General features: G+C 46.5%; 2 protein-coding genes across 8 annotated transcripts in view; one reads left to right on the top strand and one right to left on the bottom strand.

The window, feature by feature from the left end:
- DDX4 (DEAD-box helicase 4) overlaps positions 1 to 8,737 on the bottom strand; it is a 114,984-nt gene extending 106,247 nt beyond the window's left edge. For 2 of the 3 annotated variants that reach the window (XM_019517848.1, XM_019517845.1), the window contains exon 1: positions 8,213 to 8,737. In XM_019517848.1, coding sequence (XP_019373393.1) covers positions 8,213 to 8,266 — 54 coding nt within the window. In that variant the 5' untranslated portion in view covers positions 8,267 to 8,737. The remainder of the gene's footprint in view (positions 1 to 8,212) is intronic. The other variant, XM_019517852.1, reaches the window with a different exon arrangement.
- Positions 8,738 to 8,908: 171 nt separating this feature from the next.
- Positions 8,909 to 12,991, top strand: part of SLC38A9 (solute carrier family 38 member 9) — an 83,426-nt gene continuing 79,343 nt past the window's right edge. For all 5 annotated transcript variants that reach the window (XM_019517857.1, XM_019517858.1, XM_019517853.1 and 2 more), the window contains exon 1: positions 8,909 to 8,982. The gene's annotated coding sequence lies outside the window, so the exon portion shown is untranslated. The remainder of the gene's footprint in view (positions 8,983 to 12,991) is intronic.

The following is a 12,991-nucleotide window of genomic DNA, read 5'->3' on the forward strand; positions in this document are numbered from 1 at the left end:
ACAAACCCGTCACATGCACAGTTCCTAATTTGGGCTTTACCAGTCTTTTCCTAACTTGATCTGTTTCCCAAAACCAGAACTCCTAAGGGCTCTGCAGCTGGGCACTGTGACCTAGCCAACACAAAGTCTCTTATTTCATGTGGTACATGTCTTCAATTTCCCAGCCTGTGTGTTTGCTTGCTGCTTGCCTGCGTCGGATACAGTGGGCTTTGAAAAAAACTGTCGCAAACCAACTTTTAGAAATTGATTAACCCTTGCTGTTGCCCTGGATCCTTGTTCTAAAGCAATATACCCCGGGGCTTAGTTGGCTAACATTGTATCGCTTGTAACCTAGTCGCGTTCCCCTCCTCTCCCCCATCCCTCTATTGTTAGTCCCTCGCTTGGGAGCTTTGTATTTCCATATCAGCTTTGTCATCTTTTTTATGGATTCCCAATCCAAAACATCTACTAATAAAAGTCAATCTGTCCCTAGCCAGTGGGAGTTCCTGGACAGCATTAATATTCTCCAAGGGAGTCACTGATTTAGGAACAGTTCTTGGCTAGTGTCACATTGTTTAATGCCAGCTCAAGTGCTTCCTAGTTGGTGACTTTTATTAGATGTTGCTGTTCTCAGGCCAGGACCCAGTCTGTGCTAAAGCAGGGATCGGCAACCCCAGCACATGAACCAGAGCATGGCATGTGAGGCCATTTTCCTCAGCATACCACAGCTAGCCTGGGCTCTGGGTAGCTGCCACGGGCCAGAGAGCCAGGGCTGCTTGCAGTAGGCAATCATGAGGCTGCAAGCTGCCTGAGCTCCCTGGCTGGCAGCAGCTGCCCAGAACCTGAGCTGGCTGCAGCCAAGAGGCAGCAAACAGCTGCACAGGGCTCTGCCACCCTCGCACTAGCTGTGTGGTGGTGGCAGTTGTGCGCACACCTCCAGGTGCATAGCGGAGAAGGTGTCTGAGGCAGCCCAGAAGTGTGCATGCAGCTGCTATTGCCACAGAGCCAGTGCTAGGTCTATAGAGCCCTGCACAGCTGTTTGCAGCCTGTCCACTGCCTGCTGCAGCTGCCCAGAGCCCAAGCTGGCTGTGGCAGGCAACCAGGAGGCTGCAAACAGCTGCGTTTCACAGCCTGGGCACTGGCTCTGTGGCAGTGGTGACTGCATGCCCAATGCACATGCAGCTGCTGCTAGCACTAGTGATTAGGCCCCTTGTGGCTCCCCTGCCTCTGGCACTCCAAGACAAGGTGTGAGTGGAGGTTGGGGTGTTTTTGGCACTCCAGCCAAAAACACTGCCAACCCTGTGCTAAAGTCCTGGAGAAAGAACAGCAGCTCCAAGTTTCTGAATTCATTTTTCTGTATCTATGGGAAATTTATCCTCAGACTGTAGCATCAATGCAGGGGAGAGCTGTGTTCTCTGTAGACAGCTGCTGGCTTTAAGCAATATTATTGGTCAATGGGTCTAGGACACCCTGCCTACTGCTGCTATCACAATCACATCAGTAGAGACAGACTTCACACATTACTATCTCAGATGAAAGTAAATGATGACTAAGTTATTGGTGGAGCTGGTGAGCTCACTCAACTCACAGGAAAAAGGACTCCTCAGGGCCTAAATTAACATTTTTTCCTCCTAACACCAAGATCAGCTTAATGAAAACAGCTGTGTTGTGGCATATGTTTTGTAAAATGTTAGCTGGGTGTAAAGTTTCCTGAAGCAAGACAAACAATTGGACGTTGACTTTTACTAAATTACCTTATTTTAAAATAAAAATATGGTCCTCATTATTTTCTCTGATTGGAGCCTATTGTGCAAAGGAAGTCCAAAACACACCAGGAAGTGGCTAACAGGGAATTCCATCAAAGAGCCATAGGCTGCTCTAATGCAGGCCAAATCTACAGCAAGAGCAGCTAGGTACTAAAACCTTTGGGTGACCCACATCCAGTGATCACATTGGTGAAGAAAATGTGGCTCTTGAACAGTCACTTTTCTGCAAACAGTATCATAATCACAAAATACTGAAAATAAGTATAGTTTAAAACATGAACGGTGCGTACCTCCGGCAGCTGGGGGGGCACGGCTGCACTGGCAGTGAGCAGGGAGCTCCTGAAGATGCCACCGGCACTGTCGGCGGCAGGAGGGAGAGTGGGGTGGTGACCACCTGCAGGTGCTGCCAGCAGCAGCAGCGCTGGCCAGGGTTGATCATGGACTGCCCACAGACACCTTTTTGCAGGGGGTGCATCGCCATGCACAGGGGGTGCATGTGCACCCCCTACACACCACCCCTGGTTTAAAACAGCATTTCTCAACCTGTGGGTCACAACCCAAAAGTGGATTGCACGAATATATGAAAGGGTTGTGAACAAACTTTAAAAATGAATTCTTCTTTAAGAGAAAAACATGGGAAACCGTGGCTTTTCCCTGGCAGGCTGTCAGAATTCCAGCCTGCAAGTGGCTGCTTGGGGTCCCTCCTACCCCTACACCCCACCACACACTGGGGACCTGGGCCTTCAGGAAGCAGGTTGGGATTGAGGGGCACTGGGTCAGGACTGGCCATCAATGTTTACAAATGGGTCCTCATGCAAGGAAGGTCAAGAACCACTGGTTTAAAACTATACATAAAGATACTTTAACTCTGAAAAGGCACTGAATGCTTAGTATGTACTGGAATATGAACACAAACTGCTTTCTTTCATAGTGCCATATGATTTATAGGTAAGCATGAGTCAGCTTTTTTCAGAAGTCTGCAATTTTTAATTTTGCATGAGAGTCATCCTTACTCTTTTTTCTTGGGAAGAAAGCTTCCTAAAATGACTTTACCCTGAATGTCTTTATTGCATATTTCTCTTCTGACCACAGTTGCTGTGTATGTAAGAATCAGTTACTCAATCCAACTTCTCTTTTCCTTTTGTACCATGGTAACTTAGAGAAAAATACTCATCAGGTAGGGAAAAGTAATATTAAGTGAATATATCTTCTTGAGGCACTAGATGCAGCCTAGTTTTGAAGTGGGCTGGATCAGTCTGTAAGGACTTTCCTGCACTTTTCTTGCAGTTGCATGAGTGTTATCAATTTCTTGCCCTTACTGCTGCAAAGAAAAATCTAAATTAACAAATACAATCTTGGGGTAACCACTGTTGGGCTCTAGCTCTATCTGTGATCACAAGTTAATCGTGCTGTAAGGCTGCTTACCACAATTATATCTGCAGTGTAGGCAAGGATTTCTTCAGTCTGCAGGGAGACAGTCTGAAAGATTTTATTACTTGTATTAGAGAGAGGGGTTGGTAGCTGTATTCGTCTGCAGTCAGGCAGAAGGCAGGGTAGAGATGCACCTCATAGACTAACTAAATCAAAGATACAAAGCTTTCATGAGCAAGAGCTCACTTCATCAGCTGCTATAAAAGGACATGTACAAAACAAACTATCAGAGAGAGATGAGCACAAAATATAGGGAAGAAGGGAGGTGGGAGAGAGAGGGAGGGAAGCAGTGCTGAAAAAGGTAAACAAGTAATAAACTCACAGGGCCAAAAGGGTCAAAAAAGCTAATCCAGGTAATGGAATACAAATCTGTAGTACCTATTTAGACCATACTTAACACAATCAAGTCTGTAGATAATAGCTTGTTCCACAATCTTGCATTTAAGTCAACTTTTAAAGTTTCACTGTTTAAAAAGAGCTACTCCGAGGTCAGCAGTGGAATGTCCAAGGTTAGTGTTCTGCCACAGGCTTTTGTACATTTTTGGATTTGATGTCGGATCAGTGTCTACCACCCTCACCTTCTGCCTTCTGATGTAGTGATCTCTTGCTCACAAAAATGTATGCACCTTTGATTCAGTTAGTCTATAAGGTGCATCAATACTCTACCTGCTACTTGTATTAGTCACCTTTATGGATCCCAAATGAGAAATGTTTTTTGCCTTTGCAGTGGACTAGATTTCATCAAATATATGTCAGAAATTAAGTTTAAAAAGATACTTAATACTCCGTAAAAGTTTTAACTTTCCATATAACTAAAATGTTGTAGACTGAATAATGTTTATTCTGTTACCAGTATATCTAGTACATGTTTCAGAAGCAAAGTATATATTACCAGCAAAATGCAGCAACACATCTGTTTGTTAAACAGATGGCCATGTCTTTTTTGATTATAAAGCAGTGTTTCAGTTTAATTAGGTAAAAATTGATCACACACACAATTCCGCAAGGTCATGCACCCAAATTTATTGTATCTGTTACAATACTACAGTAATCCCTCATGCTAAAACCAAAACAAGGACCCCATCATTGTAGAGTACAGGAGAGAATGCTCATTGGAGATGTTATCAATTTATTGTTTGTATTGCGAATATACTCAGACCCTTAAGTGACATTCAGGTTCCCTTGTTTTAAGCACATACACAGTACAAGACAGTGTTTGTCAAGACCTAATGTGTCATCAGTCACAATGGAATGTCACAATACAAATGCAGTGATGAAACTGCAAAACATCAGTTTGTACTCTCATCTTTCTGTAGCTTATTTAATTGAAAATATGTCTCTGGTACAATAAGTATGGTAGACATAGATTATGACTCTTACGATATGCCTGTTGCCAATGAGTGACACACTTTCCAGTGCACTTCATGACTTTAGTTAGTAGCCAGGACTACACTGAAATAGACCTAAATCGTCTACACATCAGTAACTAGCTAAATTGTAGCATAAGAGTCCCAAAAAACAACTGCCAGAAAGAGTGGCATTAGCTGCTGTGTGCTTCTTAAAGCAAGGAGCAACCATTTTACCAACTCTAGTAGGAGTTGTGCTTCAGATGAGAACAATTATATTTGTGTATGACAAGTACCTTGACTTCATCACACACACATCTTCTTTCAAAATAACTGATGGGTAGGACATACAGGAGAGGTAACTAAGAGGGGGTGGGGCAAGACTATAAATCTAATAAATAAAGAGAAAGTATATATAAGTGATTTGCATTGAACATCATTTTGTAACTTTCTGCTAAAGTAAAAGATAATTGTTATATTTGCAGACTTTCTCTTCATATTATTGCATACATAAAAGAAATTGGATGGAACTGCCTGAACTGCTGCTACGTTTCTTTTAAAACATAACAAGAGCTTCTGTCACTTCTTACAGTGACTTTGGGTACATAATAAATTGTTTTTGGTTATCTCCTATATGTTTACTATCAGTTGATGCTTGATTGTTCAAAGAGAGTTACAGCATAGCTGCAGACCATGCAGACCAGTTTTAGTGACCACTATTTGCACTTCATCTCATAACATTTGTATCTCTGCTCTGTGGAAATTAATCAATTTGATTTATTATAGAAAAGCCCTACATTAAAAAATATTAAGGCTTCAAGGTAAAAGATTCAAAAGTTAGAAAATGCCAGAATTTGATTTTCCAGCTCCTACTCCAAAGGAAAAAAAAACATGTCTTGACATGGACAGCCCATGCAGCTATCACCCCATCTCCAACCTCCTCTTTTGGGGAAGGCGATTGAATGAGTGGGTCACCCGGCAGTTCCAGGTCCCTCTGAATTCTATCACACGCCTGAACCGTGGTCAGTCTGGCTTTTGTCCTGGGTACAGTAAGGAGATGGTGCTTATCAGCTCAGTCAACAATCTTCACCTGGAGATGGACACGGGAAATTGTTCTTTTGATCTTATTAGATCTTTCAGCAGCTTTTGATATAATTGGTCAGGACCTACTCAAATCATGATTTCATGAAAATCGCAAAATTAAGCAATCTCTGGGACATTCCCCCCCCCCCCCCAGAAAAAACCTTCCTAAAAATAAACAGGTGGCAGTCCTCCTGGCTGCACAGCCCACCACAAATGGGGCTGCCAGCATGAAAATAAGCGGGCAAGATGGCTGCCGCCCCCCCCATGCACACCCAGCCGCAAGATGGACAGCCCTCTCAGGCAATCAGCAGCAAGGGGCAGGCAATACAATGGACAGTCCTGGCCATCAAGTGGGGCCCCCACCACGATAAGCTCATGGAAATAGCTGCAGGGCTCACAACCTGCCTGCAAAATTGGCCACTGATAATGCATTTGCATGACTTGGTGGTTACTTGTGAAACTTCTTTGAACTGGTTCCAATCTTTCCTGGCAGGGGGGGCCCAGAAGGTGGTGATAGGCGAGTGCTTGTTATCTCACTCACCCCAAGTCACCTCTGCTGGGACTTGAACCCATATCTCCCACAGGGACTGATCTCCCACTAGTGGCAAGATTTGCTTTGTGTTATCTCGCTCACCCCAATTCACTTCAGCTGGGACTTGAACCCAGACTGCTTATCATCCCATCAGAACTTCTCATCTGGGGTCCCCCAGAGTTTTGTGCTGTCACACCTCCTGTTCAGTATGAATCTGAGACCGCTGGGCAAGACGGTGCAGAGATGTAGAGATGCCATCAGCCTGATGATGGCATCCAGCTCTACCTTGCATTTTCATTTAACCAATGCTCTCTACATGGGGCTGTCCTTGAGGACCCTCCAGAAGCTGAATCAAAATGCAGTGTCCCTAAAGTCAACTGAGAGCAACCTCCTGCAAATGCCATGGGTGTGTCAAGTTTGGTGGAAACAAATGGGAGGTTGTTCTAGGTAATTGCCCCTCAGCTCTGGAGCCCTCCCCTTAAAGCCCATGATAGCCTCAGCCTGGAGATCTTCCAAAAGCATTGCAAGACCTTTGCATTTCAGGCCTTCAGCAGGTGGGGTTAAGTCTGGGGAAACTGTCTGGGTAGGATGTTCTACTAAGTTATTTTATTTTATATTTTCATCTGTCTTTATAATTTATGTTTTGTTTTGTTTTTACTGTAAACCACCCCGAGCCTCTTTTGGGGAGGGCAGCATATAAATCTAATCTAATCTAAATTGGTAAAACTTTGATTCAGGTCTCTTGAGGGTATGAATTATGATACAATTTTTACTGACATAGTCTCACAACATCTCCACTCCTGTACTGCCATGATGCTTATTTAATGACTACTTATCCAGTATATTGTTTGACCATTATTGTTCAAGTGTGCCCCAACATCTTATTTACAGCACACTATATGAAGTCTGCTTCTGAAGGACAGAATTATTAATTTCCTAGGGCATTCATCACTACAATATCTGACTCCTCCATAAACATGAATGAACTTAACACCCCTATGAGGTTAAGGGTACTAATGCCTGCAGCTGACAAATGGGAAGATGAGACAGGGGGAAATTAAGACTAATTTTGGATATCCAACAGGAAGATGCCCAATACCCAATATTTTAGAATGCTTAAAATATATAACACTTTGTATGTTTTAAATGATTCACCAAACATCAGACAAAAGCTAACAGAATCAGAAATATAAGCCAGTTCTCCATGGCATCTTTCAACTGCCTTCTTAGGCTGTTCTTTCTTCTCCTGAAGTCCCTTGCTTCATGCTCTGTACCATGGGAGACAAACCTATGGCCCATGCTATGGCTCCAGAACCACCACATCTGACCTGTGGGGTTTGTAGGAAAGCCAGGAATTTGGGAGTGGGACCTGCAGAGGTGAGACTCACTGATGAAATGCATGGCACAAGTCCTGTTGGGGACGTGTGTTGGGGGGGCACAGGGACAACCGCTGCAGGAACCTCCACAGCTGCCACTGCTGCTCACCCTGCTGCTGCTGCTGCCACATCTAGATTCAGCCTGCAAGGAGCCCTGCAGTTTGGATCCAGCCCAGGGGCTGAGATGAATCAACACCCCTATTCTACACAACTTGAAACTTCTGCAATTAATAAGGCAGAGGTCCTACAGACAACAGTCTTATTTACCGCCGAAAATGGATCTGTAGATAGATACACAGATGGACTTTGTTTTTACAGCTGCTCATTCAACAAAATTCACCAGTACAATATTGGCATTAAAAAGTATACCATGCGATTCCAAGTCACACTTTCCCTACTGATTTCACTGATTTATTCAGTGAGTTTCTCCTTTTTGTGGAAAGTGCCAGTTCCAGGGAGGAACTAAAGGGCTGCCATCATTTATTGTGCTCTATGTGTTTGTCTGCGTAGGGAGAGAGTCCAGAAAAACCGCTCTGCAATAGCTCCAAGTATGGCCACACAACAATCGGTTCTACAGACCAAGGTAGAGACCCACTTCTCTCTGCACCAGCAGTCCTCAACCTTTCTTCACCCCTCCATAACTTTTGTGAATGGAGTGGCACCCAATTTAAAAACTAATTTATATATCACAGTACTTACCTCCTTGCAGAAGGGCCAAGCAATGGCAGTGGAGGATGGATCAAGCAGGGACATGCCTGAGCTTATCTCCTCACTCCCAGGGGCACCCTTCAAAGGATCAGCTGGGCCCCGGCTGAGAATCACTGCCTTATACACATGCACTGACTGCTCTAGCTTGTGACTGGGTCTGGCGGAGGGGTGGGGGGTCAGGAGCAGTCTTCCTGCAGGGGCACAGCCTAATTTACCCCGCTTCTTGGGCCTCCCCTGGGCAGCATTTCTCAACCCGTGGGCCGAGAAGAATCAGTGGCAAGGAAAGTGGTGGCTGAAGTAGGGGCGCACAAATGCCATCTTTATTACGGCGGGGGGCACACCCCCGAGGCTTGGGGAAGGCTGCCTTACACCTATGGCCACAGGGGCGAGCCAGGGAGTGAATTCACAGTGAATTCCCGGCGCGCGCTCACCCGCGCGAGGCAGGCCGGGCCGCAGGGACGGCTGCAACTCGGGGGTGGGGAGGCAGCCCCGTCCGATCACCTCGCCGCCTGCCTGCGCAGCTCCCCCTTTTCCCTACCCCTGAGGCTCAGCGCCACCAGCACCACCGCGAGCCGGGCCCGCCGCTCCCCGACCCGGCCCGGCCTCCCCGCGTATCACGGCGAGAGACCCGCCTCCGCCGCGCCGGGCCTGCTGGGAGCTGTAGTCCGCGCCCGTCCCTGCTCCCGCCGGCGCCCGCCCCGGCCAGGCAACTTCCCGCGGCCCCCCTCGCCCTTCCTGTTTTCGGTCGGCGCCGGAGCCAGGTAGAGTCGCGCTCGGGTGCGGGCCCCAGCGAGGGTGCGGGCAGAGCCCCTGGGACAGCTGCAGCGGGGTCAAGGGGAGAGGGTCCAGCCGCCCTGCCAGCCAGCCCCCGGGGGCGCCCGGTCCGGGCCCGCGTTGGTCCCCTGCCCCTCGCCCGGGGCGATCCCCGTTCGTTTTCACGCGAGCAGCCTTTTGTTCCAGGTGAAGTCGGAGCCGCCTGGGCTCCCCGGCCCCGGGGGACACGCTCGCTTCTCCCTTTCTTAATCCGCGCAGTGGAGATTACTTCAGGGAGGAGGAAAGCCACCTGCTTTCCAGGTGCTAGATAATATCGCCAGGTTGTACTACTCCTAACGCTGCACACCAGAGAATTTTAGGGCTGTTTTATCTGGGGTCAGTGTAACCATCACCTCACAGCTCCAAGCATCTCAGCCTGCTCTAGACGGGGCTCCCTCCCCTAACACTGCAGCTTGAAAGTCTGCCATGCAGCCCCCATGCCCAGAGCCTGCCCCATCCCTGCTTCGTACCCTGCCGCTGAATCTGCAGGCGTATCAGGTCTCTGCCACTGGCCGTCTTGTGTCAGCTGCAGTGCAATGCAGGGCTAGGACTGACAACCAGCTGACAGAGGCGGTAGTGGGAGTCAGCAGCTGCCAGGCTTTCATGCATCTCTGGTTCCTCACTGAAGAGGACCAGTGAATCCAACAGAGACTCCTATGCTTTCTGTATGTACAGCTACTCCTCACTTAATGTCCTAGTTATGTTCTTGAAAAATGCAACTTTAAGCAAAATGATGTTAAGCAAATCCAACTATGTCACAGCAGTTACCTACTAGCAGGCAGCGGCCAAACAACGTTATAACTGAACATTGCATGACTTTAAACGAGTGTGTTCTCTAATAGATCAGTGACATGATAATGAAACAATGTTAACCTGGACAACGTTAAGTGAGGAGTTACCTGTACCTGTCAGGAGATTTCCTTCACTTGGAAAAGGTCTGCCAGCAAAGCCATGTAGTATAGGTAGGCCAAAGCTTATACATCCACACTTCAAGCTGCTTTGTGGTTACAAAATTCTTTTTACTAGCTGACCAAAAATGATTTCTGTTGCTGCCTGGCAGCAGGTATGTGTAGACATGCCTACAGCTTCTGCCAGCTCCTATGGTTTCTTCAGCAGTTGGTGCCTCCCATACACTTTGTACCTGGCCAGCGCAACAGCTGTAGTAGAGCCACCAGAAGCACATCACTGCAAAAATTGTGTAGCAGCTTCCTTCTGACAGCTGCTATTAGCAGAATTTATGGCACAGAAACAACTTAATGCAGACAAGATCTAAGAGTTCTGGTAGAAAGATGGAGTCTAAACTCACCAAAGAGCTTTGGGTTCAGAAACACTCAATGTTTTGCTGGTAGAATATGGTAGAAAGGCTGAGAGAACATAACTAACAGACTGGTGCGTGTTTTGTCTGACCACTGGGGAGAAGCCCGAAGTGTGCTTGAACTGGGTTTAAACTTTTGTAGTAAACTATTTATACACTATTATAGAGCAAGGATTCTTAATCTGGAGGGCCTATATGTGCAGCACCTATTAAGAACATTACATATGTTTTGTGATCCGGAGAGGGAGCTTACTAAGGAGATGGTGTGAAGTAATATATGGTATGATCTGTATTACATGGTTTTGCTGCTCTATGGATATTCAACACTCTGGTTGAGTAGGCATAGTGTACAGGATAGTCATTGTAGGAGGGTACCTTGTTTGTGTTTGAAAGGGGGAGGAATAATGGACCCTATGGACATGTGAAATGGGGCTTTTGTATTTCGGGGTCTGGAGTATCTGTGATTATCTGAAAGGGTATGGTGACATTAGCAGTATTTGAATTGGTGAGATCTTTCCATAGCAATTGTTAGAAGTGCAGCCCCCAGGCTGTTTGTGGGGGCCACAAATGGTGGTCCCATTAGCTAACAAACAGGCTTTTCTAAAGTCTAGGGCTAAAGAACAGACAAGGGATTTGATGCATCCCTGATTAGGCAGGGAATATAACTCCTATTGTTTACATAGTTTTAAAATAGCAGTTAGCAGGGATTGTTTCAAGGCAAAGTGTTAATTTGAATGATTCACAGGTACTTAATGTGGGACATTGAGTTTGGTTGTCTGTATGGTCTGGATTTGATGCACCTCAAAATGCTCTAATGCAATCAAACTTGTGTTTGTCAGTGTTCAGCCTGTTCCAGCCACTTTTAAAAGAGAAGCCACACAATTGTAGCATAGTTTGGTTTCTAGCCCATCACCCCATGTTGAGAGGGGGGTGGAAAAAGGATCCTGCTCTTCAAGTAAATATTTTATCATTAAATAAAAAGAGTAGTGACCCCACCCTTCTGTGTTTTATTGATTGCTACAGAGCTATTCATTTGGTTCATAGCGCACTGTTCTTTTCAGGACAATTTCGGAGGAACTGCCTTTTAATGCCTCCATTTTGAATGTGGGCCATAAAACTTTAGAGTGATACTTTCAAAAGCACTTTGTTTTGGCCTTGTTATTTTTCCTTGCTGCAGCATCTAGTATGAGCTGAGAAGAGACCCATATGGAAGGAATGAAAGCTCCAGGAGGGGAGGATGTTGCTGAGTGAGTGGCAGAGGAGAAAGAATCATTTTTGAAGGAAAAGCCAGTTTACAAACTATTGAGGGGAGAGCGGAGTAACTGCATCAAGGATGTCAAACCAAAGCAGTTGTGAATGAGTGGTGCTGGGCTGGTCTGCAGGCCTGATTGGGCCCATGAACACACACACCCCATGACCTTCTTTCCCCTTCCCTAGCATACCTGATGTGCCTGCCACTCTGGGTCCCTTACTGTGACTGCTCCAGGATCTGAGCCACACAGCATGGGTGCCATATGTGTAGCAGTTTGGTGGGAGCAGCAGCTGTGATTCATGCAGTGGCTGCCCCAGCTGGACTGCACTACAAGCAATACCTGCCCCAATTGTGCCATACATGGCACCTGCTCCAGCTAGTCCAGAACCCACACTGCACATGGCACCTGTGAGCGTTGTGTGCAATGTGGGTCCTGGACCAGCTAGAGCAAGCATCATGTGCAGCACATATCCCGGAGTGAGTGCCATGTGGCACAGTCTAGCTGGGGCAGCCATTGTGTGCAGTACTGCTCCTGCTCCCGAACTGTGCTGTTCTTACTGCTCAGGATCTGTGTCGCTTGTAATGGGGGAATTGTAGACCAGGAGTTAGATCGTGTATGCTGGGGGAGGCAAAAGGTCTGTGGGCTGGATCCTGCCTGTAGACTACCTCAGTGTCATTGGTACATGCTATACCCTGCAGTGGTGGCCTTAGAGATGTTGGGGCCCTGGGCAGAGAGTCAGTTAGGGCCCCTTAGAGGTATGTACTCAGGTAAATATTAACCCACCACAGTTGTATCATAGATCTTTTTAAAAATTTTTTGGGGAATTAGATAAATAGTTGTGTTAAAATGCAACTAGAGCTTTCCTTGCAAAGACTTCCCCCCCACCCCTCCAAAAAAATTTGGGCCCCCTAAAGTGTGGGGCCCCAGGCAGTCACCTGGTTTGTCCTCCCTTAAGACCACCACTGTACCCTGCATGGGTCTTATCAGACCCAGGGGCACCAAGGAGCTGATTAGCAGGGCTCCCAGGGCTGGATCTAACCCTCAGGCCATATATTTGATGCCCCTGACCTACATACTCATAGATTATAGGAGTTGGAAGGGACCCAATGGATCATTGTGTCCAACACCCTACCCCTGGCAGGAAAGAGGACCAAGGTCAGGCGACCCCAGCCAGGTAATTGTCAAGCCTCCTCTTGAAGACCTCCAAGTTAGTTGATAGTACCACCTCTCTTGGAAGCCCATTCCAGACTCTGGCCACTCTTATTGTAAAAAATTTCTTCCCAATGTGCAACTTAAATCTACTCTCCAGTAGTTTGCACCCATTATTAAAACATGTTAGTTATTCACACACTATGGTGATGAACAAGCTATAGATTTATAGCAATTACC

This window comes from Gavialis gangeticus, unplaced genomic scaffold, assembly GCF_001723915.1.
Source record: "Gavialis gangeticus isolate Ggan-Ray unplaced genomic scaffold, GavGan_comp1, whole genome shotgun sequence".
Lineage (NCBI taxonomy): Eukaryota > Metazoa > Chordata > Crocodylia > Gavialidae > Gavialis > Gavialis gangeticus.